Source organism: Zonotrichia leucophrys, unplaced genomic scaffold, assembly GCF_028769735.1.
Source record: "Zonotrichia leucophrys gambelii isolate GWCS_2022_RI unplaced genomic scaffold, RI_Zleu_2.0 Scaffold_680_27294, whole genome shotgun sequence".
In the NCBI taxonomy this organism is placed as follows: Eukaryota; Metazoa; Chordata; class Aves; order Passeriformes; family Passerellidae; genus Zonotrichia; species Zonotrichia leucophrys.
Genome location: NW_026992885.1, coordinates 1 through 27,294, shown reverse-complemented (window position 1 = coordinate 27,294; position 27,294 = coordinate 1). Strand labels below are relative to the sequence as shown.

Genomic DNA, 27,294 nt, shown 5'->3' with positions numbered 1-27,294 from the left:
ATAATCATGTGTGACCAGATCACCAAACACCACCAAAACATGGATTGTTGCCCTCCTGGGAGGGCAGAAATTTAAAGAATTAACTGGGATTTCAGGGCACAAGAGGCCAGGGGAGGAAAAAAACTTAAGGAAAAACCACCATATCTGGAGGGGGAAACACTCTCCTGCTCAGAATTTTGGGGGAACATGTCTCAACTCTCCAAAAGGATTTTTAGGTGACTCGCCCTCCAACGCCTTGGCCCAAGCCAGAAGTTTAAATTATTAAATGTTAATAATAGATAGATAGATAGATAGATAGATGATAATGATAGATATGATTTTTTACAAAAATCTTCTTTTGCCTCTCGTTGAAAATATCGAATTTGGGTACCATGCCCACTAAATACAATCCTGGATTGCTCCCCTGTTGTTTCAAAAACCCTGGGGGGGAAATTGGGGAGAAGTAGGCCTTACAAAAGGGATCAGCCCCAGACATTCATGGGAATGCCCTTTGTGTTCGGGCTCGGGCAATTTTTCCTTTTGGGACCGACCACACGGTGGGCTAAATGGCTGGAACAAAATGCAGCCCACCCCCTTCCAGCTCCTTGACCTCTGAGGACGCGGGAATGCAAGGGCTTTGCCCCCCTGCTCATTCCCAAACACAACACACACTGATTCCCGGGGCTAAAAAGGCATGAGCACTACTAAGCTCAAAGTGATCGAAAGGCCCAAAAGGGTCCTGGAACCACAACATTCCTTCTCAAAAGGCCCTGCACAAATTTATTTTTCCATGCAAAAAACGATTCTCAAAGGATCCCTTGGAAAATTAAAATTCTAGCAACCAGTCCCTGCTAAAAAAGGGGGAGAAAATAATATAAAAAAACTTTATTGGGAGAAAAAGAAAATGAACACCTTCCTCCAAGCAAACAAAAAAAAAAAAAAAAAAAAAAAAAAAACCCAAAAAAACCAAGAAAAAAAAGGGGAAAAGTCATTTCCAAATGGCTCAAATTTTGGGGATGCCTGAGGAATGCGAAGTCCTCCGGGGCTCCTGTTTTGTTTCCAAGCTAAAGTTTTTCTCATCCTCACAAAAAACCCCCTTTCCAACTTTTCAACATCCTAGGAAAACTTAACCCCCTTCCCACCCCCTAAGTAAAAACCAACTTCCTAAAAGGAGGAAAAAACATTGACCCCACCAAATTTGACCTCTCCTGAACAAAATATGGGTCAAAGGGGGCTAGCCAGCCTCCCCTTACGGGAACCCAAAAACGCCCCCCCCCCTCCATCGGGGCCAAATCAAAGTTACTTGGGATCATTCACCTTACCTTTCTATCATCCCAACCACAAAGAAAAAAACCAAAGGCCCCTCAACCTTCGTAAAACCACCAAATCCTAAAAATCATCAACAACCCCAAATGACCTCCCACCCACAACATCCAACATGATGAAATTTTTGGTTTTTTGGCTTTGCTTAATTCCCAAAATTTTCACAGGTCTTCTGCAGTATCATACCAGCAATACCAACTACCTTCTCCTCTGTCCTCAATATCGAGATTAAATTGGCTGACTCATCCAACCCCCCGCAAATGAGCCCCCCTTCTTTTCATCTGCATTACCTACACATGGGGGGACTCTATAGGGCTCATCCCTAACAAAGAAACCTGAAACATTGAGTCACCCTCCTCCTAACCTCTAGAAACCCGCCTTGTGGGATACACAAACCGGGGGCCCAAATATCATTCGAGGGGGCTACTGTAATCAAAAAAATATTCCACCACCCCTTTAAATTTGGCAAACACTATTAAAAAGACCTGAGGGGGTTCTCTGTCGACAACCCCACACTGCCCATTTTTCCTCCCATTCCTTTCCCCCTTTGTCTTGAGGGCCTTACTCTCCCCACTATCTTCTCCAAAAACACCCTCAAAAAAAAAAACCTGCTAGGCATTCCCCAGATGTACAAGACCCCCCTTCCACTCAAAAACCCACATCAAAACATCCTAGGATTCGTACCAATGCCTCCCTAACTACCCAATTCCCCCCAACCCCTATTTCCCCGAAAACTTACCCCACCCAAACCCTCTATCCCCCCTCCTCACATCAAACCCGTGATTTTCCTATTTGCTTATCCATCCCCGACCCAAACCCAAAAAACTAGGGGACACCTAGCCGCCTAAATCCTCGTTTTTCCCCCCCCACTACACTACTAGATACAACACAACAAACACGACAATACCCTTTCCGCCCCCTACAAAAATCCTATCTAAACCCCTAGTCCCAAGCCATCTAACCTAGTAGGCAGCCACAGTAGGACACCCTTCATCATCTTTGGGCCAACTAGCCTATTCACATACTTCACAATATTCTAATTCTTTCCCTCTATTGAGCAATTGTCAGGGGGCTTTGCACCTCACAAAACTTGCTTTTCCACTGTGGAGCGGCCTGAAAAACTTCGGGCGGGGGTTTAAAATATGAGCAATTGCTCCTTTGCTTTTGCTGCCTAGGGCATTATTATTGCCTTTTTTATGACACATTTCACAAGTAAGAGTTTTTTCCTCTTCTTAGGTGGGGTATCCTAACCGGGTTTTTTGATGTCTTCCGCTTTTCTTAGTGACGGTTTTCTGATTTTGAAAGAAAAAAGGCATTGGGTCCCACTGGTTTGGTAATCCTGTAAAGGGTTCAGCAAAAAAGGGGTGTCTTAGCCCGGGGGCACTGGTATATAAAGAAGTATCCGCCTCCGGGTAGGTCCCCGGAACCCAATCGGGCAGATGGACCCGGCTCTAACCAGGCTTCGTCCCAAGGCAACCTTCTGATGTCACTACAAAGGTGCAACCTTTTAAATTTTTAAAGGTTTATTAAACCCTTAAAAAAGACTGAAAAGGGAAAGTTTTGCAGCACGGGGAATCTCCAGACAGCACCAAAATGCCATCTACAAAAGGGATCTCTGCTTTTTTTACCTTACCCCCCCCCAATTTTTTGTCATCATTTTTCCCCTGCCGCCGTGGTGGAGATTACTTCTTGCCTTGTTTGGGGGTCGGGTGTGTTACACCCTTTTCGGGTCACAAGCACCCCTCCCCAATCCCCCCACTACCAAACTATTACAAGGGGGATAAAAAAAGAACTATGGAGGACATTTTTACAATAACAGCACTTTACATTTGAACTAATATCTACCCATAATACATTCTTTTTTTGTGAAGAAACTTTTTCATTCCCCCTATAATCCAGAAAAAGAGAGAAGGACGGGGTTGGGCAAAAAGCTGAAATTGCAAACAAATCTCCCCCATATTTGCCCCTTTTTTGGGACATCCCCAGGACCCTTTGGGGATGTAATCTCTCCCTTTCTTCCCCTTTGGAACAGCAAATGGAACCGGAAAAGGGGGGGGGGGCCATGCCCAACCCCCCCCCCCCCCCCCAGAAGTTCAGGAAACGGAGGAAAAGATAAAGAAAAAAAGGGGAAACAAAGAGTAATGGTTTCTAAAAAAAAAACAAAAAAGGGAAATCTCTGTTGGTCCCCGGGAAAAAGAATTATAAGGGATTTTTTTCCTTATATCAATGTAGTAATTATGTTTTGTTTTGGGTTACATTGTCTTGGCTTGGGGTAACCAAAGGTTAATTAAAGGGAAAAGAGAGGACTACAAAATCTTTACAAAGAACCCCCCAAAATTGTCGACCCCCCCAAACCCAATGGGGGCATATGGATGGTAAGGTATAATGAGGAGAGTAAAGGTGAGGAATTGAAAAAGGGGGGAAGCAGTTGGCTCCCTGATGGGGCCTTCTAGTGTGTCTAGGGGGCTGCTGGTGGGGTCTGTGGGTCTGGGTCGGGGTGGTGCGGGTAGGTCTGTTGGCTGTGTGTCAGTCTGGGGTGGTGTCAAGGTGCTGGTAGTTCTAGGTCTGTGGCTGTTAGTCTGGGTGTCTGTCCTGGTGCTGAGTGGTGGGTGGTGAGTCTGATTCATTGCTGTGGCTGTGGTGGATGGGCTTTCCTGAGTGTGTGGGGTTTCTGGTGGGCCTTAGTGTGAGGTGTTCTGGGGGAAGGTCTGTCTTGGTGGGGTTGTGTGACTGGTCTGGTCTGCTAGGGTTCTGTAGGGGGGTCTGGGCTGTCGACCTTCTGTCTAGGGTCTGTGGTTCTACTGGCTGGGGGCTGGTTGTGCAGTCTTGGGTTTCCTTCAGGTGTCTGGGGTCTGTCTGGGTCTGGGGTTGCTGGGTGCATTTGGGCTGGCACTTTCTTGATTTCTGTCTGTCTCCTGCAGGGGTGGTCTGCTGCTTCTGGCTTGGGCTAGCCTGTCTGGGGTTTCTGGGCACCCCTTAAAATTCTTGTCCAAATCAGTTTACTCCTCAAGCACATGCCTCAGCACATCCCAGATGTGCCTCTCTCCCAACACTCAGACTGCATTGCACAGCGCTTGCATGTGCTCCAGTAGAACACAAAGCAGGCTGGTCTGGTGGACCTGAAATATTTCGCCAAACTCACAGCATCTCACACTATTGTTCTGGCTTCATGTGGCAGAACTGCAGGATTGCAGGCCTTCCTCCCAGAGCTGCGTGAGTGCTGGCTCCTGCAGATGGCCCTGGCCAAGCTGTCCAGCTCACGCTGGCCTCGCATCCCTGGCAAAATTGCCGGGCCTGAGAGCTCTGCCCTTGCGCCGCCTGCCACCCCAGCCCGCTCCCAGCCCCGGTGCCCAAGTGCTTGCACACCAGCGGCCTTTGCCAGACAGCAGGGCAGCAGCCGCAGAAAGGAGAATCCTCAGCCACCCATCAGCCGCGGCTTGCCAGGGCTATCTCGCGCCTGGTACACTCCAGACGGCCATTGCCTCCAGGCCGGATGTGCCCAGCATGCTGCGCTTCCCTCGCAGCATCCAGCTGCCACCTGGGCTCTGAGAGCGAGGATTCGGCCCCCTCCCAGCTTGAGCATCCCAGGCCTTGCTGCGGGCTCTTGCAGTTCCCAAGGGCCTCCTTCCAGCCTCACATGCGGGCACACAGCTCCGGTCCTCTGCCAGGGCTCTGCTGGGCTCCAGACCAGCAAGGCCTGCTGCTCACACCTCACCCGGTGGCTGACAGCTCTGCACCGCAGAGAACCTTACCCGACACCCTCCTCTCATCTTTCTTCTTTCTCGACTTGAGCAAGCTCTCCTCCAGCCAAAGAGATTATGCATTAGGGAGCCCCAATGCTCTCACATCAAGCAAGGCCTACCGCTCATAAGATGTTTTGGGCTTGCCCCAACTTTCCTGTGCTTTTGCCTTTAAATGCCCTTGCCCTTTCTGCCTCAAATAGAAGTACCAAAGATGGCCAAAAACAGAGCAGTGGGCCATATTCCAAAGGCAGTCTGGTCTGGAGAGGATGAATGAAGAAGATCCTTCCCCACTCTCACACCATGCCAAAGACACTATTTCAATTTCCACCTTTAAGAAACAACAGACAATTCAGAAGGAATTCTCGAGTTTATTTGCAGAGTGAGAAGGAAGGGAATCTTCAAGGTGAGTTGTGGTTTCAGAAACTTTATTGATTTTCAATCCTACTCTGCAGTCCTATTAGACAATCCTACTCTAACCCTAACCCTTACCTTAACCCTTATCCTTATCCTTATCCTTATCCTTATCCTTATCCTTATCCTTATCCCAATCCTAATCTTTATCCTTATCCTTATCCTTATCCTTATCCTTATCCTTATCCTTATCCTTATCCTTATCCTTATCCTTATCCTTATCCTTATCTTTATCCTTATCCTTATCCTTATCCTTATCCTTATCCTTATCCTTATCCTTATCCTTAATCTAATCCTAATCCTAGTCCTAACCTACAATCCTACTCTAAACCTGTTAAGGAATAAATGGTCCTGATGTGATTGTCACATTCTTGTCTCCTTCCTCTTCTTCACTGAAACAATCAGTGGCACCAGGCTGGACGCAGGCTCAGCAAATCTTACAAATGGATGCTGCCCAAAGGGAAAAAAACCAGATCAACAAAAAACAATGAACCATGACTTTCCAAGCTCAGTGCTTCACAGGATTCCTCCTGCTCCTAGAAGGATGCAGGAAGAGGAACAATGGGACCGTCTACACCTCCATCTTTATGTGCAGACTTTGCCATCACAGGCAAACCTGGCCCAGAATCCCACTCATCCATTTATACAGGTGTCTTCATCTTGCTGAGATTTTAGCACTGCCAGTGCTCTAGAAATGGTGCTTTCTGTCCTTGGAGTTTCTTCTTTTCAGGAAACTCCAAAGCCTCTCATTGGTCTCTCTCTTTGTACGACAGGCACTGTGCTGATTGCCACAGACACAGAAAGCAGTGTCTACCTTTCCATGCCCTGCCCCTCATGTGCTTCCTTCCCAGCAGGGCCAGCCCAGTGGCACTGGGCCCTGCAGTTCCCTCTCTGCCACACAGCCTGGCAGTAACCCTGGCACAGTTCCCATCTGCTTGGGCGTGCCAGGCAGCAGATGGGGCTGGGACAAGTCCCTCCCAGCTGTCCCTGTTTGCATGGCAGAAACCTCTAAGGGTGGGCTGGGGGGCACAAACCAGGGCCCCTCAGAGTGAGCCCCCCACAGCCCCTCCTGCCCACAGCCAAATCTCTGACCCCTAGGCTGGGACTGGCTTCCTTGGGTTCCTGCACCACCATTTCATGTCTCTGTACCCCGCATTGCTCTACTTCAATTCTTTTGCCATTACATAAAACTGAACACCCCACCAAATTACAAAAGAAGGTGACAGAAACAGCCAGAGGACCTCTCTGACTCAGGAAATGCAGAGAGAGGTGGGGTTACTCAGTTTTGTCAAGAACAGGCCCCAGGGAGACTTTATTGCCACTTTCCAAAACTTCAGAGTGGCTTTGAGGAAAGTGGAGGACGTCTTTTTTAACAGGGCCAGTTACAATAGGATGTGGGTGAATATATTTTAACACAAATAGGATCTAATCAGAACATGTTTACTCGGAGCATGGTGTGACCCTGGCACAGGTTGCCCCAAGAGCTTGTAGGTGCCCCATCCCTGCAACCATTCCGGCTCTGGTGGCAAAGGGCTCTGAGCAACCTGATCTCTTTAAAGATGTCCCTGCCCATTGCAGGCCACTTGCACCACAGGACCTTTACAGGGCCCTGCCAGCCCAGCCCAGTCTGGGATTCCTCACCGTTTTCATTTGAAGAGCAGCAAGAGTGGAGGTGAGGAGGAAGGGGGCTCATCTGCTGCCTTGGCCTTGAGTGGAGGAGGAGCCCATCCCTCAGAGCCTGTTTCACCTGCAGCCCCTTCACATTTTACCTGCAGGAGCTCCTTGGCAGACCAGCGCCGCGCCTCGTCTCTCTGCAGGCAGCAGCTCAGGAAGTCACGAAGGCAGGATGAAAATAAGTTGGGCTGCTGCAGCTTTTGTTTTCCTCCTGTGGCTATCAGGAGTTGAGGCTGGGGAAAAAGGAGACACCAGGCTCCACCTGCTTCTTTCCCACCTGTAACCGCTCTCCCAGATCCCATTGATTAAGCTTCACTCTGCAGTGGCACTTTCTGCCCTGGCAGAGACCCAGAGATGACTTTCCTTTACCAACCAAAAACCCAAACCCCGATGCAGCCAAAGCTTTTCCACCATCCTGCAGATCTTGCCTTGGCAGCTGATTTCATATACTGACCTAGTTAGTGGGAACTACATCAGCACAAGCACATTTCCTTCCCTGAGGATTCACACCAGCTTGAGAGGCTTTTTGGAAGAAGGACTTTGCTATACTAACTCCACTGTATCCAAGGGTTGTACATGAAAAGTATCTCTGCAATGCTTCTTGTCCCTTAAGCACTGCTGCCATAAAACAAAACGAATCAAGCTTTTTGCTTTGTTCTTGAAAAGAATGGGAATTGGAGGGAAAGAAAGGAAATCCACCAGGTATTCCTCAGGTAAGGAAACAAATCTTTGGAATCTCATCTTCAACACAGACACATTAAGAGCCATGCACAAATGTACTGGGATGAAAACACCTGCTTGGGTACACAGGAGCCACCTGCAGCTCTGTTTCTCAGCAGTCTGAAAATTTCTGCTTTCCTTACATGGAAAAGGAAAACCTTTCATGGTCAAATCAGAAAGAGAGGTTCCATCCCTACGGTCACCCTCTACTCATTTGGCTACTCAAGTCAATGCATGAATGGTAGGCCCATCCCAGAAAGTGCCAGGAAACAAATGGCAGGTTTTGGCAGGCTCTCCACATCACCAGGCTCTGGCTTGGTGACAGCCAGAATGTGGCTTGGGCTGGGAGAGAAACACGGTCACTGAGTGTTTCAGCAGCACTGCACAAGAAGCAGAAGAGACTCTGTGGCCTTTACACCCTCATGCCCAGGTTTCAGGCACGTTTCCCAGTGAGAAGAAACTGCACAGGGGGTTAAGTTCCTCTCTAAAAACCAGTGCCTTAGCAACTTTCTTGTGTTTGGGCTTCTTTTCTTCATTTCTGGAAATGTAACACCAGTTCTGAGAGGCTTGCCTTGTGGTTTTAGGGGCATCTTCACAGACAGACAAGTGGGAACAACTTGAAACCCAAAGCAAATGTTGCCTGAGAAGAGCTGGGGAGCGTTTGCCTGTGGTGAGGCTTGAGCTGTCTGGCAATCCCCTTCCATGACGTGCAGAAACATCCAGCTGCTCCCCAGAACTCAGTCCCTCTGGGCACGCAGGCCTCTGGAAACACCTGACGATTCCAGCCTTTCTCCTGCTCAAGAGCATCTAACCTAAGCTGAGCTCCAGTTTCTTCAGCAAGGCCAAGGATGCTCACTTCCATGCAGCTGACAGTGTCCATGGAGCTCAGCAGGTCTTTCTGATACTCCTCAGGCCAAGGAGTTACAGTGTAGATTGGCAAGACATCGGCTGATCATTATCCAGTGTGGTTCCAAGAACCAAGCCCTAACACGCTGACAAGTCAGGGGGAGAGAGCTCATTCTACTTTTGCAAGATGGTATTTAGAAACCATATAAGACTGGGAACTATTCAAACCTCAACTTGCAGAATCCATCTCAAATAGAAAAAAATAACAATGGCAAGAGGCCTTGGAGTCTCCATAAAAATGCCCACCACTGTCATGATAACTCTGTGCTTGTGGCACTGAAATAGATGGTGACCAAAGAGACTTTGCTATTATCCTCTTTAACCCAAAGGAGAATTTCAAATCCAGAAATGGCAATGCACTCCCCTTGTGTACAAATAATTTATGCAGTTTTCTGTCCTTTTCCCACATCACCAGAGGTGACAAAGAGGGTTTTATCCTGACTCTCAGCTGAGCTCAGCCACTGGCCATGGTGGGGAGCTGGAGCCCTCCCTGTCATTAGAACTGTGCAGGCCAGGGATGGCCCTGCTCCTGTGGTAAAGAAACACAGCACCGGTGTCAACTGCCCACGGTGGATCCCTGCCCAGGCACGTGCCTGCAAGCTCATCAACTTGTTAAAGTACCCAGAAACAGCCAAGGGTTTGGCAAACAATTCTAACTGCAGTCGGAGAAAAACATCCTAAACTTATCCAGGCCACCCACATCCATGACTGAACAATGTACAGATGACTTGAAAGCCTGAAAGTTTCAAAGATCCACAGGATTTGAAAAAGATGCTACAGAATGCAAGAGAAGAGCTGTGTTTAAAAAATAAAAAAGCAAGCAGAACTGCTTGGGCATTGCTTTGGCAGTAGGTTTTTTTTTCTCTTTTTCTTTTTTGTTTACTTTTCGTTTTCCTTTTTTTCTTATGTTTTTTATAAAATTGAAACTGGGAATGTGTAACCTGCATTGCTCAGGATGTTTATCACATGTCTACCCTCTCCACTGAAAAATTCTTGTCCCTCAGAAACAGAGTTCCAACGTTGTTCAAAAAACAAGTGAGAAATGTCAGGCATGGCTGGAGGCCAAAATGGCAGGTTTCTGAACTGGTTAGGTTTCTGAACTGCCACTTCCCTTTCTGATACAACCAAAGCTACAGCAGATGCTGATGTGTTGCAGGGGCATTTGTAGAAGGAGACCTTGGTGGAAGTGGTGCCAGCAGATGGCAATGGGATTTTGTCCAATGGCACACAGAACATGGGACAGGTGAGAAAGACAGTGGGATCAGTGAGTATTTGCACCTTACCAAGACAGGAGTTGCATTCCAGGAAGGAACTTCTCGTTCCACCATTTCGATGCCCACGATTCCCAAAGACCATATGTCCACTTTGGGGCCACATGGTTGACCTGTCACCACTTCAGGCGCCAGCCACCCAGCAGCGCCGGCCACGGAGCTCCGTCTGCCCTGCTCAGGGCTGAGCTGAGCAAAGAGGCCAAAGTCAGCTGTGGAGAAAACAACAAACCATGAAAGCCAGCTCCAATTAGGAAACCAAGCAAAAGAATTCCCCACTCTCAAACTAAGAATGTGCTGTTGAATCTCCTGGAGAACTGTCCATGCTCCATTTCCTTTGGGGCTTTAGCCAAGAGAGTATGGAATTGGCCACTTCCAAAAGAACCCAGATTTCTTAACACTGCTCACAGCAGTGGACTTCAGTGGGAATCCCTGAAGCTTTAGATTGTAGCTCCCTCTGTCTGGAAGGGACACACACAGAGCAAGGCCACTGTTGACTGCTTGTGGTTCCTTATACCTCTGTGCACGTTGCAACTGTGCCCTCAGCTCGTAGCAGGGGTCCCTGCACTGCCACCAGCACCATTTTTGGGGAGCTGGCAGTCACTCCAAGCAGCCGCACACCCACAGCCCTGGAACGCTGCACCTGACCAAGAATATACTGACCCAGCTTGACAGAACCGTCAGTTCTGAGAAGGATGTTTCTGCTCTTCAAATCGTGGTGGATGACGTGGTTTGAATGAAGAAATTGCAGTCCTTGCAGGCACTGAGAGAGAAAACAGAAACAGGAGGTCAAAAATGAGTGATGTGATTTCATCACACAAGAAGGAAAACAAAGAACCTAAAAGATTCCCTCTCCAGGGGAATGTGGAGTAATGCAGAACAGTAATGGCCACTGAGAGGAAGAGCTTGCTGCTCCAACACTTGCAGAGCAGGACCTTTCTGAGGAAAGGCACGTCAGCTTTTGAAAGAGCAACAGCACCTGCTGTTGTAGGCTGTCCCCGGCCAACCAGCCAGGATGACTCCTGCTGCAGTGGACATGCTTTTTCCATGCAGAGGACAAAGTGTCGGATCTCAATATCTCAGTCCTGAGATGCTGAGCCTCCGAGACCCTGGGGGGGCTCGGGACTCCTGGAATGCTGCCAGAAGTGTCTGGTAGCTGGACTTTAACCCTGCACAGGAGACGACAAGGATGAGGGCTTCACTGGGTGAATGGTGAAGGGATTAGCTAATTAGAGGGTGAGACACAAGGTTTAGGATTTATGTACAGGGGGGTTTAGAGGAGTAAGATGGAGGAATTGGGGTGTGTCCTGTCCTCCTCCTTCTTCCTCCTCTCCTCCATCTTCTTTGGCCACGGTGGCACCTTTCTATTGGTTATTACTAAGAGTACACCGAGTTATAAGAATAGATGGTATTGGGGAAAAATGATAAATATTGTATACGTAGCAAAGGGTATAAAGATAGGTGCCTGCCCCGGAGGGAGACAGTGTGCCCATGGCTGACTGCTGAGCAGATCTCTGCTGGCTGAAAGAACATCTTTTAGATAAACAATTAATAAACATAAAACCAGAAAGAAGAACTGAAGCCTCTTCTCGTCCTTTGACACGCGGGTGCCCCAAGGCCACCTCCTGGGCCTTTCCAGGCCCCTCAAACAGCCGAGATAGCCCAGATTTGGCGTCCCTGGACGGACCACGAACCACCACAACCTTTCGGGGGAAGATAAACCGGACATTTGGCTTCCACTGGGTGAGCTCTGACCACCACAACCTTTCGGGGGGGCCACCACCACCTTCAAAGCCCTGAAGAAAAAAAGAGAGAAGAAGAGAAAAAAAGCCAGCAGAGACTGCAAAAAAAAAACCAGCAGTCACTGAGAATTCCACCTCTCAGTTTCTGCCGAAGACAATCGTAGCAGAACAGCCCGGACTGGAACCAGAAGGCGCCCTGGGTCCACCTCTCGTGATCTGCTGGACAGATCGAGACGTCCAGACTGCTCTGGCGACAGATTTGGTAAGAAAGCCTGAAAATAAGAACATGGGAGGCACACCTTCCCAGGAACAACGGGAAATTTTGTCCACTTTATAAGGTGTGACACAAACATACAAAAAAATTTATTAGCTCTGGCCTTAAAAGGCCGAGAGGAAAACCCCCGAGACGCACCAGACGTCCGGGGGGGGGCCCTCAAAAGAGGGGGGAGCAATGCAAGACTCCGGAAAAAATTAGCTCTGGCCTTAAAAGGCCAGGAAGGTAGACCCCCGAGACGCACCAGACGTCCGGGGGGGGACTCTCTGAAAGAGAGGGGGGAGCAAGGCTCCAGGAAAGAAAAAATTAGCTCTGGCCTTAAAAGGCCGAGAAGAAAAATGCTCTTGGAGAAAAAAGAGCAAGAAATATTATTAAAATACCCGGTCCCAAAACCCAGAAACCCTGGGAAACTCCCAAAAAGCGTCCAGAAAGCCCAGAGAGCATGGAGGACTCAGGACCGAGGGGGGAGAGCAGGGGGGGGAAGAAAAAGGGATCAGGGGAGGCGCTTTCTCGCGGCGGCGGAGCAGGCGGGGAGCGCGGCTGAAGAAAAAACAAAAGACGCGTGTTCAGATACGGCTTTGCTAAGCTCAGGGCCGGGGGGTGCAGCGGCCCCGGGGGCCGGCAAGGTAGCAGAAAGGCGCGCGGTTGTGACGCAAAAAACCCGAGACGCAGATCGGAGCGAGTCGCGGCAGAGCGCGGGTGCCGGCGGGACGGCCGCACACACTGATGAAAGGCCACACACACACACAGCGTCGGAGGAGGAGGAGACAGTCAGGGGCAGACCGAGGGGGGAAAATTCAGAGGCGGAATAAAAAGGGAGAAAAAAAAAATTACCTCGGGAGAGACACAGAGCAGCTCGGAAAGCACGCATGCGCCGAGCGCGGGCGGGGGCGGGCCAGACCCCCGGTGACGTCTCAGGCGAGGAGGGGCCCTCTCCAGACTTGGTGCCTTTGGTAAAAACCCTCGGAGTCCTAAGCCTCTCCCCTCCTGGGGAGGCTTGTGTGTTTTCTAACCCTATTGTCAGTTGAATCAAAAACCAGGTAACCCCTGAGTGCACGACATGCCGGATCGGTTCAGCAGAGCTACAACATCATTTCGTAACAAGTCTGCAACTATGCAACGATTTTCCTCAACAAGATATAAGAAGAAACGAATACTCAGACAAAAGTCGGGACTCAGACTGCAAAGGACAACTCAGAAGAGAAACAAGAGGAACGAAAGACTCTGGGGGGTTTTTTCTCTTTGGGGTCTTGAATATTTCTGTATAAGAACGAAAGACTAGGGAGTTTTCTCCTTAGGGTCTTGAATTGCAATAGGCAATAGAGTAAATTTACCTATTATAGGGAAAACTGACAAAGGATCATATATTGATCAGCTGGTAGATTTCTTTGACATGTCTCCCATTTGGAGAGGAATTTTAAGGGTAGGATTTTGACATTTCTCCCATTTGGAGAAGAATTTTAAGGGCAGATTTCTTTGACATTTCTCCTATTTGGAGAAGAATTTTAAGGGTAGGATTTTATGTTTTAATAGTTTAGGATTTTATATTGTAATAGCTTTTCTAGTCCTCATCCATGTCGTCCCAGATGCCATGAATCAGACTATAAAAGAGGTTTTCTTGGGGCAAACAGAAGGGGGAGATGTCGGATCTCAATATCTCAGTCCTGAGATGCTGAGCCTCCGAGACCCTGGGGGGGGCTCGGGACTCCTGGAATGCTGCCAGAAGTGTCTGGTAGCTGGACTTTAACCCTGCACAGGAGACGACAAGGATGAGGGCTTCACTGGGTGAATGGTGAAGGGATTAGCTAATTAGAGGGTGAGACACAAGGTTTAGGATTTATGTACAGGGGGGTTTAGAGGAGTAAGATGGAGGAATTGGGGTGTGTCCTGTCCTCCTCCTTCTTCCTCCTCTCCTCCATCTTCTTTGGCCACGGTGGCACCTTTCTATTGGTTATTACTAAGAGTACACCGAGTTATAAGAATAGATGGTATTGGGGAAAAATGATAAATATTGTATACGTAGCAAAGGGTATAAAGATAGGTGCCTGCCCCGGAGGGAGACAGTGTGTGCCCATGGCTGACTGCTGAGCGGATCTCTGTTGGCTGAAAGAACATCTTTTAGATAAACAATTAATAAACATAAAACCAGAAAGAAGAACTGAGGCCTCTTCTCATCCTTTGACACGCGGGTGCCCCAAGGCCACCTCCTGGGCCTTTCCAGGCCCCTCAAACAGCCGAGATAGCCCAGATAGCTGCAGTGGACATGCTTTTTCCATGCAGAGGACAAAGGAGGGGTTTGGAAAGGAAAAGTCCCTCCCTTTGGTGTGAAGCGGATCACCTTTGGTTGGGAGGCTGCATGACAAAGATTTTCTTGCTGGCCTCAGCACAGGCTTGGAAGTATCACACCAGTCACATTCCTGAAGCAAAGAGCATTTTGGCTGCACTACTATCCTTTTCAGCTGAGGACTGAGAGAAATGAGTCTTTTTTCTTTGCTGATCATTTCAAATCCTGCCACTAGCACCTTTGCTTTCACAGGCAAGGAATGCAGTGAAGACAAACTCCAGGCAAACATTTAGAGAGGCAAGGTGGAGAACAGCAAATACAAATACAAGAGACAGAGCGAGAATACAACAGCAGGAGATAAGAGTACTGGCACTGAGTCCAAGGAGTGCAGGGGCACTGGCAGGCCTTTCACTTGAGATGCTTTTACTTGCCCATAGCATACCAGCAACACAGAAACAAAGCTTGGCACAAGAAATCACTCCAGCTCTGAGGCCCTGTTTACCAGACAATGCTGCCCAAGCCCTTGGAAACACAGATGGGATTGCTGACCTCCCGACTGATGGCTGCCATCTCATCTTCCGACAGGCAGGTCTTGCTGATGACATCACTCAGAGTGCCTCCATCCATGTACTCCATAACCAGGGACAGTTCCTCACCCACAAGGTAGCTGAAAGAAGGAAACAAGGGCGTGGAGATGAATGTACATGGCTAGGTTGCTGTTTGGAAAAGACGGATTCACTCTTCTTTTCAGGTCCCTATGAGACAAAGAAAAAAAAAGGAATAGACATTCCCTCTTGGCTGTGCATTGTTTGCCATCTGTGCAGTCTCAAGGAGAAAGGTACAGCTGTGAAAAAGAAGATGTCTTAGATGGGCAGCAAGCAAAATGTGCAGTTTAGTAACAGCCCAGATAAAAAGCCTGTCATGCATGGTGTTTCTGGAAATAAGCACCTAGTCTTCCTGGCATGCATAGCAATGGAAAACAGTGGCAACAATCCAAGGGAAATCCTTGTTAGTTTACCTGGACGTAAGAAGACACTTGAAAAAAAATCAAGCTCCAAAACAAAGTGATGGCTGTGAATATAGAGATCATTGATTTAGTAAGACACTACTCATCCGGGTTTTTTGAACAATTTTCAAATACCATGTGCCAGCAAAGACTCGTGCAGAAAAAGTGCAATCTCTTCCCATCCACTGGAGATGAAAAGAGCAATAATAATTAGCCAATAATTACAGCTCTATTTTCTGCCAGTGACCAAAGTGGGATTTTACCTTGCATGTTTGCAATATGTGAACATTCATGGGACAAAAGCACAACTCACCTGTCTAAACAGTTGACCAGGTTGGGATTCCTGTTCCCCTTCAGGACCATGAGTTCATTGACTTTTAGTTCCTTCTTCCTCAGTCCTTGAAGCTGTATTTTCTTGATGGCCACCTAAAATGACATTGAAAATCAGTAACTGGAGAGGTTGGTTACACAAGACCACAAGGCATGTGGAGCGAGTGATTTTGCAATGACACAGCTGAGCTGTTCCAAACTGCCTTGTGATTTGGCACTGCAGTAACTAGGAACTGACATTCTAACAGCCCATTTCTCTGCTCCTTTGGGAGCCAGTTACAGGACACGTGGGGCCACTGACATTTTGCCTTGACCACTTGGTAACAGTGGTGTCTCAGTTATCACCCACAAACCTCTGACCACACTCTCTGCTGCGTTGTTTGGGACTCAGAAGAAGTAATCCTTGCCTTAATACTCTGTGGATACATCCTGGGCTATGGGCAGGGCTTAGGGCTTTCAGGGACGCCTTGCAGATCTGTTCCTATGTGCAGTTCCCAAGTGCAGCACTGCAGGTGGCTAAGGAACTACCAGTAACTTTCAGATGCATTTGCTGGCAGCCAGAAATGAGAATTCAGGACTCTGAAGCTGTAGCCCCAAAGAGCAGTGAGGTGCTTGAAGGCACCACCTTTGTTTTAGCAGTGGAGGGCGAGTGAGCGCGTCCTTCTCTGAAAGGAACCACTGCCCTCCGTGCCTTCCTTCCGGCAGCTGAGGAGGACAAAGTCCCAAATGTGTTTTGTGGGCTGGCACCGGTCTGTGCTTCTTGTGCCTTTTCAGCACAGCTCTGCCCAAAGCTCCAGCCACAGCTCACACCAGAGGGGAAAGCCCTCGAGTGCAGCAGAGCCTGCAGGGGCTGTTGACATTTACCTCTCCTCCTGTGGCAGTGTCGAGTGCTCTGTAAACATCTCCAAACGTCCTAGAAACAAAACAGAAGCAGAGAAAGGAGAAGCCATTTAGATCTTGCAGTGAAAGCCAGCCCACACAGGAGATCTCTGCTGTCAATGCTTAAGACCTGCAGGATACTGGAAGCATGGAGATGTCTTTGACAATGCCTTCTGAGTACACTTAGAAATTCGGATCAGCAACGACCATCTAACCCCAGTGCCTGAACACATTTGCAGCTTGTCTGACTTCACACTTGATACCTCTTCCACCAGCAAAACACCTGATGCATAGCTTTGTACAATTAACATTGCTTGGACTCACCCACTGCCAATATTTTCCAGTTCAATGTATTTTAGAATAGGATTTTCCATCTTCACCATTCTCCCTGAGGGAAACAAAATGCAAGATGTTCACTTTAAAGCAGAGATCCCACCTTCTAGGAGATACAAAAGGCAGCCCCACTGTCTGGGGCTCTGAGCCCTCTCTTGGTGGACAGCTGGCTAACAACAACAGGAACAGCAACTGGAACAACAAGAAAAGAACAGCAGGCCCACAGCACAAGTGGCTGGCACAGAGACTGATTTCCAGCATCCTTTGAAGTGAGAGACCTCTGGACAGCAGACACACAGGGAAGCACTGGGAAATACATTCAGAGGAGACTGAGACCAGAAGAGAATACCTACCAAGGCAAGTAAGTTTGTCATCTAGAAACATTAAGGAGAGCTGGAACTAACAGTGCCTTTGTTTTCTTGGGAATAAACACTGTGAGATTTAGAAAAGGTTTCCTACTTGCTAAGATTAAATGCACCTGGACATCTAGAATCAATTCCTCTGAACTGATGTCAAGTTCAGAATATTGCCAAGTGTTCCCATCTTTTCCACCTTGCAGCAGTTTGCCAGAAGAATACCTCTGCGTTTGTAAACCAGAGCAGCTCATGCTAGAACCAATCCCCACGGGGCTTTCAGCATCAGGACCCTCACCCTTTATGAGCAGGCTGAGCCCAAAGACGCCCTTGCCCGTGCCCCGCGTGAAGAACCGCGCCGCTTCTCTTCACCCTGACAGCGCGGATCAGTCGCTCCCATTGCACTCGCCCTCTCGGCACCGCACACGTCCCCATCTTCCCAACTCGGTACAGCAGGCAGGGGCACAGAGGACAGCAGTGCTCCTCAGGTGCCCCTGTGACACAGAGAGCTGCCCAGAGGAGATGCTGACGCTCCTGTGAGTCCAGGCCGTGCGAGGCAGAAGCCGGCCCAGAGCAGGGGCTGCGGCCTCAGGCAGCTCCACGCTGCAGCAGCCGGGCAGCAGCGGGACCCTCCCAGCTAAGGAAGGCTCCAGCCTCTGCATTCCCACAGCCCTCAGGGGCAGGGCAGCCACCACAACAAGGCTGGCAAAGCCCAAGCATGAGCACTGACAGGCACTGATGGGAAGAAGCCAGAGTGAGCCTGAGCCCCAGACAGGCTGTTGCCCCCATTCAGGACACAACAGGATGGGCTTTGAGATCAGCCACACCGAGGCACAGATCAGTGCCCTTTTTGTCCAGCTGGAGATGGTAGACACAGAATCCACTGGGCTCTCTTCTCAACCCTACCAGATCTTATCTGAGAGCACAGCACTGGCAGATGTTACGAGAAGAAGCAGATTCATTGGGTTGTGCTGCAGAATCACAAAGGGCTTGATGTGTTCTCCTAGAGACTGATCTCAGCAGGGCTTCTGCCAGTGGCTAAGACTCAAGCAGTCACAGCCTTCTGCTGATCCAGGAACAATCCCTGCTTCTACCTTCGGCAGAGAGGGAAGCCCAGGCAAACTCCAGCCAGTCTAAGCTGCCCTCAGAGGCAGCAGGAACACCCAGAGCTCTCTCTTGCTGCCTCGGAGCACTGCCAGCACTTCTGTGACACTAAACTGAGCAGAACCCTTTGGTACAGCTATGCTGACACGTGCACACAACACACTGTCCCTCAGATAAGAAAGATACCAGACGTACTCTGCTGCTCCAGGGAGTCACCCGCCATCTCCTGTTGCTGAGCAGCAGCTGGGTCAGCACGGGAGGTGAACCAAGTGCTCAGGCTCCAATTCTGCAGCTGGAGAGCAAAGGCTCCTTGGGACGGCACTGCTACTGCTGCAGCAGCTTCAGTGTCAGAGTCGGTGTAGATCTGAGACAAGAAATGAGTTGATGTCAGGAAGGTGTGGCAGAGATTGCCCTGAAATGCAAGAGAGATTGCCATTTGAAATGCAAGCCCTTAGGAAGCTGCTATCAGCCACATGCAGAGCTCCTCAGCTGGATTGCTTTGGATGTCCACTTGTGAAATCAAATGGTCAAAAGCAAAGGCTGGTTTTACTCGAGTTCATAGCCAGTTTCTTGTTCTAAAGGATGACTGCAGCAATGACCGCTCCACTTCCTCCCAAAGACTCCTTTCCCCCTCCTAGGCCTGCAGATACATTTGCAGCTTCTCATTCTAATGTTCTACCTCCTGCCATGAAATTCTCTTTTTCTGCACCTTCCTCGGGACGAGCTTATCCTGCAGCATCTCTGGATGGTTCAGTTCCTGGGCCTCATGCCAGCCTCGGGGCTCTTGGTTGCCCGTCATTTGCTGGAACTCTCTGCAGGCTGCCAGGTAGGATGGCAACACTTCCACCTCAAGTCAAACAGAACAAAGCAGTCAGAGACTACAGCTTGTCCCCGTCAGCCAGGAGTCATTGACTGGGAAGAAAGGAAAGGAAAGGACAGGAGCAGATTCACAAGGGATACAGACAGCTTGTAGCTCATATTCCATTTCTATGTGAGTGACCGTGTTCACCTGCAAAAACACCTCAAGAAACAAGGTGACCTGGAAGAAGCCAGCAGGAGTTCATTCGGATGACTGCTGGCTAAATGGCCAGAGGAGAAATGCCACTGTCTAGAGCATCAGCTGAGATGCAGCAGAGCAGGAAGTGTCCTTGAGAGCAGCTCTGACAGAGGCCGCATCACGATGGCACTCAGAGGCATCACCCACCCCCCTGCTGCTCTGCACTGGAAAGGCAGGGCAGGCAGAAACCACCCCTTGGGTGACTGCAGTGCCTATTGCTATTTCACTCACTTGCTTTTCTGGAACCTTTTGCTCCTGAAGGAGGCAATTCATTTTCTCTTTGATGATTTTAATTTTTTCGTCTAGCCTCTTCTTCCTTGCCTTGGTCCTAGCCTCAATTTCCTGCAGCTCTGTCTGCATCTGTTCATCAATTTTCTGTAAAGAACAACGGAAAGGACTCACTTTCATGAGTGGAGTGGCTGACATTCCTTCACTCACCTGTTTTTGTTGATTGCCCCTCTGCACAGGGAGATTCTTCTCCTCTTGGATGTCTTCATTCATCCTCTTCGCTGCCATGATGGCACTCTGAGCTTCAGACAGCTCTGCTTGTGGCTCTGCCTTGATGTTCTGTACACACAAAAGCAGAGCAAGTGACTGAGAGCTGCCATCAAGCTCAGCTTTTCCCTATTTTAGCCTCCAAATCACATTTATTCAGCCACTTCTTTCTGCTTCCCTACCCAGCTCTGCTTCCACTGTAACCATCCTGTCCCAGGGCTGATCTCTGCAGATTGCAAGGCTCTGTGCTTCCAGTGCCTGTGGGACTCCTGGCCTCCTCAGTCCCAGGAGCTCTGGTTTATGCCCCTCTTCCTGCCCTTCCCTCTGTGCCCTGGCCAGTCAGGCTTACCTGGCCATTCTCCTGTGGCTCTTCCACCTGCTGCCTGAGCTGCTCTTCCTGCCCTCGGGCAGGGAACAGCTCTCCCTGAGTCTGGCATGGCAGCTCAGATAAGGCAGTGTGCTCTTGCTCTTTTTCTAGAAGCACCTGCACAGAAAGCAAGAGAAGATGGGTTTCAACTTCCCATACACCCTTTGTGGGCCAAGACTCAAAGGCTGCTGGGCTCACACGTTCCCAAAGCACTGTGCTGCTGCTCTCCTGGGTCATTCTCTGCCCCGTGGGGAGGCACAGATTCCAAAGTGACCCTGGCCCTACAATCAGGGGCCATCTGGGACTGAAGCTCCAACAGCCTCTCAGGCAGCTGACAGGGAAGGGGTGGCATTTCTCAAGGGTCTGGTGAGAGCCTCCCTCTGCTTCTGCCATGTCCTGTTTGTCTTTCAGCAGTGACTGACACCCCGCCCTGTCCCACAGCTCCATCCTGGCTCTGCAGGGGCTTCCTGGGTGAGCTCACTCCTTGTGAGAGACACTTCTGGAGTTCACCTTCTCTTCAGGCCTGCACCAGCATTCCTCCTTCCTGACATCCACACTCTTGTTAGAAAACCAGGTCATTCAGGAGATGAGGATGCATGCAAAGATCTCTGATGGAGGTCACAGAACCTCTGTGGCCACCTCAGTATATGGAGGCGGACCAAGGTGTTTCTTCTCCCTCTTCTGTCAACTGAGAATTCCAACCAGCAGTAACAGAGTTTCTCATAAGGCCCCATTAACGAATGCACTTACACAACCCTGGGGATGCCAGTGAAGGAAACCATGTGTCATGTAATGCGTGTATGAGCAAAGTCACCAGACCCCAGCTACAGCATGGGATAGTTCCACTCCCTCAGGACATGCAAAAATTTAAAGGATAAAAAGAAGGCTTCAGGGCACAAGAGGCTGGAGGAGGAAAACAGGAGGGGCAGAAACAACCATCTCTGGAGGGGGAAACATCTCTGCCTGCTCATGATCAGTCAGTGGAACTTGTCTCTACTCCTCTCCTGAAGGGATGCCTTTAGGTGAGCTTTGCATCTTCCACTGCTTTGGAGCAGAGCCAGGAAGATTCAAATAGAGAGATAGACAGATCTCACTTTTATAATCTCTTTTTACTGTGCTGTGGTATTTACATTCTTTGAACAGAGAGAGATATAATTCTCTCTCCTAGGTCTTTTTTAAGGGAAGGTAGTGAGAAACTTAGAGAAGAAGAGAAAACAATTATTATTTCTACTGGCTGTTCTTTTTGTTTAGTACATGTAGAATGTGTTATAGTGATTGTTTACTGAAAGTGATTTGTTAATTGGATTTTAGTGATAGTTGTTTAGCTTGATTAGCTAATTAGATAAAAGCTGTGTTGTGACTGTCTGGAGACAGTCACGAGTTTTTCTTTAGTAGCTTTTTAGTATAGTATCTCTTTAGTACAGTTTTAATATAGTACTAAGTGTAATATAGCATAGCCTAAGAAAGCATTTGTTTAACCTTCTAAATCATAGAGTCAAAGCACATTATTCCCCACATGGGGGTCACCCTGAATCAATACTGTCCTTTGTGTCACTACACACATCAGCACTCGGTAGCAGTGCCCCGATCAGCAGCTGTCCTGAACTTGCTCTCCTGTTGCTTCAGTAACGCACACTCTTGGGGAATCTGGAGTGTGTGGGTCCCTATGGAATGCAACCAGACCCAGAGCATTGCACTGGGAACTGCACTCTTTGTGCATCTGTGCTCGGGCAAGTTCTTCGCTTGGACTCGACCACACTGATGGGGCTGAAGTGGCTGGAATCAGAAATGCAGCCCAGCCCCTCCAGCTCCTCTAATCTCTGAGCACCAGCTGGAATGCAAGGGCATTGATTTCCTGCTCAATTCCCAAACACAACACACACTGATTCCCTGGGCTGCCAAAAGACCTGGGAGCCGTTAACCTGAAAGTGATGTGTTTCTGCCAGTGCTGGAAAAGGGCAGGAAAGACTTAGAAAAAGCTCCCTTGCTCCCTGGAGAAGGAGAAATTACACAAGGCTTCTCCTTCTAGCAAACAAACAAATAAGCAAACAAAATATGAAAGTGTTACCTACTCCAGTGTCTAAAGCACTTGGATGCAGTGAAGTTCCCCTATAATTTAAAACCTTATTTCTTTTCAGCACTTTATTCTATTCAGCTCTACTTCTACAACCAGCTCTACTAAGGACAAATCAGAAACTTTGATAACAATGGGATTCTAAGTCACGCGACTAAATTTAAATGGGCTAATTCAACAGAATTCTAATAGTTCTGAATTAGACATTATGCCCTGGCTACTATCAAAAAGCAACTTTCTCTCGGGCAACTTGAGTTTTTCTTTCCCTTAAAAGGGTTCTGAAAGGGAAAAATTTTAGGAAATAGCCAAGATGCCTTTGTTATTGCTGCTGCAGACAGGGAAATGGATTTTCTTTCAGCCTACCGAGCGGGCCCTCTACACTCTACTCCCACAGGCCAAGCTCACAGCTTGCTCTACAATTTTTAAAGGGCACCAGAAATGAAATGTTCCTTTCTCACTCACCTCAGGATCAGCACCTCTGAATACACCTTCAGGTGACCTGTAGTGGGCAAGGGAAAATGAACAATTTGCTGTGAAAAAAACTGCCTGGGTTTGCTGAATCCCACAAAGAGAAGAAGTCAACCCAAACAGAGGTTTGGTTTTTTTCCTTTATCAACACCCCTCCACGTGACATAGTTCTTTCACACAGCCAGCAAGAATCAGGGCAAAAATCTTGGTTGTGCCTACACTTCGGCCCGTTCACCAGCAAATGAATACAAACATATCAAGAAAATGCAAATTGTTCTTTAACACTCAATGCTTCTGTTCTGTCCAACAGAAAAGCAGATTTTGTTCTCTTGTCTTTCAGGGATTTAAAAAAAAAAAAAAAAAAAAAAAAAAAAAAGTTGCATAACTAATTCCCCCTTAAGTTGCTGAAAAAAAGTCACCCAGAAAAGCTTGGCCCCCCCCAAAACCCCCTGAGCTGTGGCAGTTCTACTGTAAAACAGCACAGGTCAGCTCCAGGGGTCAGGAGCAGCCCCTCACGCCTTGGCATTTGCACTTCACTGCAAAGGGAATCACTCTTTTGGGACCAGTTTAAAAGGGGCAAAACGGGGCAGTCAAATCCTTTCATTACAAAATTTAGAATAAAAGAAGCTTTGCCTGATTTTTGGGGAGCTACAAAGTCTTTAGAAGGCCTTCTGAGAAGGCCTCCCAGTCTGCATTTTTGGGAAATTGTTCCCCGCTTGGGCCCCGCAAACTGGGAAATGACAGACTCTGCTGCAAATCACTTCCCCCCAAAATTTCTGACATTTTGAGTAGGGGGCGCTTGAGGGGCTCTGTGGGGCATGTGGTGACCATCACGTTCCTCAAATTCTCCTTCATGTTTTAAAGCCTCTTCCCTTTAATCATTGCAGCTACCTCCTCGTAGGCCCCGTCTTTATTCTCAAGGGTAAACACCACGTCCCATCACCACTGGTGGAGGGGAAAGGGCGACTAGCACTGCCCTTTTAAAACTTAACAAATTCACAATTTCTTTCAGGGCAACACTTCCCCAACATCTCTCGTTCCTTTTCCCGGGGAACAAAAACAAGCACTTTTTTTATCACAGCCCAACCGCCTCCACCCCCTGCCCCGCCCCTTTTCCCCTCACAAAAAACAGGCCCACATGCCTTTCCCCCACTGGGTCAGTCACACTGTGTCAGGAGTTCTCTGTCACCACCCAGGACCCTCCTGGGCTGTTTGCCTCCGCCACTCGTTCCAGCAAATCCCACCCTTTCTGTCCCCCTCGAAACCCCGCACCTCTGTCCATGGCACCTGGGAAGCAGGCACTCACAGCAAATCACCACTGCCCTGGGCAGGAACCAAAACCCTCTATGGCACGCTCTGGCTGGGGCTGGGGACACCGCCCCCCCACGCTCCCCTTTGGGGTGGAAATGCAATTCACTTCTGCCTCATGCAGAAATACCGGGGTGCACAAAAAAAAGCCAGCAGGCCCCATCCCAAAGGCCCTGCGCATGGAGCTGAAAGGAAGAAGGCCCTCCCCCAATCCTAACAATACCAAAACCACCATAATGGGGACTTTTAAAACTTCTAAAGTAAGTTAAATTCCCGGTGCAAGGAATCTTTCCCAAAGGAGTTAAGTTTTAAGTTTTTATTCTGAGGGCCCACCAAATGTTGATTTAAAAAATTTATTTTAAAATATTTTTTAAAAGGCTGTGCAGTCATATGGTTTTGTTCTAATACCAAAAGGGCTAATGAAATGTCTAAACATTTTAATTACATCCAAACGGATTAGTCTGTAAAAAGCTTTCCCTGCAGAATAGCCACTAAACAAGAAATAAATCTGTGGACTGTTGACTTTGAAAAATTTCTACTAAACTTATCAGATAATGAGGCATTTTTAGGTAGATCATAGAGCAAATTAATTCCTATGGATAACTTGATTTGGATAAACTTGTTGATTTCAAATTAAAACTGCCAGCACTACTTAGGGGAATGTAGCAGATAGGCCTGGCTTTTCGGAAGATCTCGTGATGTTACGGGAAGACAGGGCCCTGCCCCCTTAGATAAGAAAATTAACATAGGAATGTAGCCCCCCAAACCGGATTCCGGTAACTTTCCACTTGCCCAGGTAACTTTCCATCCCTCCCTAACCTAGATGGTAAAGACAGACCCCCACCTACGTAGAAGCCCCTTAGACTATAAAACCCCACGGGAAGAGAGAATAAAGGCTTTGATCCTCCACCATATTGGTGTCCGCGTGTTTCTTAGGCCCGAGTGCCCCTTGGGAAGGGGTCACCGTGCTGTCTCCTGAAACCAGGCCCCCTGCCTTATATCAGAAGGCAACATTCTGGTGCCAAAAAACCCGGGAAGCCGATCAGCGCCCTGGGAACGGGAATTCGCCTGGACAGGAGCAGCGGCTGCAGCGGCGGGTCCGACTACAGCGGGGGAGACGTCCCCGGACCGGAAAGGGAACATGGAATCCTATGCAAAGGTCGTATCAGATATGCATGCACAGTTTGGGTTAGAATGTAAAATTAAGGATTTATCTCTCGCATTGCCGAGATTGGTTAAGCTTCGGCTATAGAAACCCCACGGATACCTCCATCCGGAGTTTGGGGCGATATTACTAAAGTTCTGGCCGAAGACACTATGTCGTCCGGGTCAGGAAAGCCCTAAAATCCTGGGGCAAAGTTCTCCAGGCTTTACAGAAAGCTCGACAAGAGCAGGAAGCCTGGAAAGCCGCACAAACCTGCTTGCTAGCCCCCCCACAGCCCGGGTAGGTGCGCGACACAGACTGCGGAGACTCTTGACCCGGGCGGCTCGCGGGGGGGCGCGCCGGCGGAAACCCCCCAGAGAGCGGCTCGCATCGGGGGGGAAGGACACGCGCGGGCGTTCTGGCGGGGTTGGCGGAGGAGGCGCGGAACGCGGCCGACCCCGCCGGAGCGGCGCCGGGAGCGGCGCCGGGAGTGGCGCCGGGTGCGGCAGGGACTCCCCGCCGCCATATGGGTTTGAAAAAGCGCCGAAGCACTGGTGAGGCGGAAGTAAGGAGACGGGGGGCGAAATGCAGTCAGCGCGCCCAGAAAGCATGTCGGGAGAGCGGGGAGAAGGGGCGGCCCCCGCGTACGGGGGTGAGACCAATCACAGCGCTCTATTCAAATTAAGTCCTTATAGGGCAAGACCCCCCCCCAGCAGGAGGGGGGGGGCCCCCGGGGGGGGAACCCCCACCCCCGCAGGAGGGGGGGGGGGTCGGACCCCGGGAAAAAGCAAGCAGCCCGGAAGTCGGGCTCACTCTGTTTCCCCCTCTGATCTGACTCGGTCTGGGACAAAGCGAGTCAGGGAGTTCGGATTCAGAGAGTGGGATTCGGATTCTGTTTTAACAAGGGGATCAGCGACATACAAGGTTTCTAGTCGCAAGCCCTGCGTGGTAAAGGGATCTTAAAAAGACCAACCCGCTTACGGATTGGCGGAAAAAAAGTGTTTTGTGCGGATGGAGCCCGTCTGCTAACCGGGTGCCCCCCGGCCGCGAAAGGAACGGGCGAAAACCAACAGAGGACTTACTCCCCTGAAAACCCCCAAAGGGAAATCCGGGCAATAATCAAACGATTGCAACAAGGGGAAATTTAATTCCCCAGGTTACCAACTTTTGATGGCGTTTTCGGAGGGGTGATATTTTGCCTTTTGTTTTAAACAGACTTTTAAGGATGTTTTTTGATGGTGGGGGATGATAGTTTTTAACAGGAGTGGGAAGATCAACACAAAGGGGTGGCCCATGACAGACCCAACCCTCCACTGCATGGCTCCACTTACAAAGGGTCTGGGCAAGACCCACCATGATAACACCCCAGGCCAGGCTAGGGGTTGCGGGCTCAAGGGTTATACAACCCCCCGGGCCCGGGAACCATCCCTGCTCGGTAAAGTAGTAGCCAGTCCAGCCCCCTGGCGAACATCAAACAGAGGAACGAGAGCTTCACTCAGTTTGTGGGCAGCTTCAGGGAGCACTGGGCTCTCCCGTTGCCGTCGGGGGAAGGGTCCCGTGCTGGCAGACTGCCCGCGCCAGCAGTGTAACTCAGCCCCAAGGAATCTTAAGGTCACTGCCACCTGAGGCTAATCAGCAACCATATTTAGGGGGGTTGCAAAAAAGAGCATCTGGGTCCTATCCCAAAAAGCAGTTCACACTGCAATAACATTGATGGAGCCTTAATGTGGCCCCGCAGGCCACCTGGGAGAAACTGTCCCCAGCCAAGGCGCCCATCAGCAGCTGCCCCCACGCCAAAGGGGGGCTTAGGGGACCCTGCTGGGGATTGGGGAAGAAGGGGCCTTGGCTAAAGGAAGCAGATCCAGGGTTCAGGGAAACGGGGGGGGGGGGGCCGGGGCCCTGTCCACCCCTCCCCTGGAAAATCACGCCCAGCTACACAACCCCCGTGGGGGCAGGGGGCCCCCATATCCCATCCCCCACGGGAGTACCCAAATTTTTATCCCTGCCTACGGTGCAATGGCAAAGCTATGCAAACCCCCCCACAAACCCCCC

The 27,294-nt window shown here is 49.4% G+C and overlaps 1 protein-coding gene across 1 annotated transcript; it reads right to left on the bottom strand.

The window, feature by feature from the left end:
* Positions 1–5,819: 5,819 nt before the first annotated feature.
* On the bottom strand, positions 5,820–25,768 carry LOC135441917 (serine/threonine-protein kinase PAK 3-like). The gene is made up of 9 exons (XM_064701469.1): positions 25,562–25,768; positions 20,231–20,365; positions 19,618–19,953; positions 15,644–15,756; positions 14,874–14,991; positions 10,688–10,787; positions 10,040–10,236; positions 7,226–7,363; positions 5,820–5,906 (listed from the first exon to the last, which is right to left on the bottom strand). The coding sequence occupies exons 1-9, from the start codon at positions 25,766–25,768 to the stop codon at positions 5,820–5,822; spliced, it is 1,431 nt and encodes a 476-aa protein (XP_064557539.1).
* Positions 25,769–27,294: the final 1,526 nt, after the last annotated feature.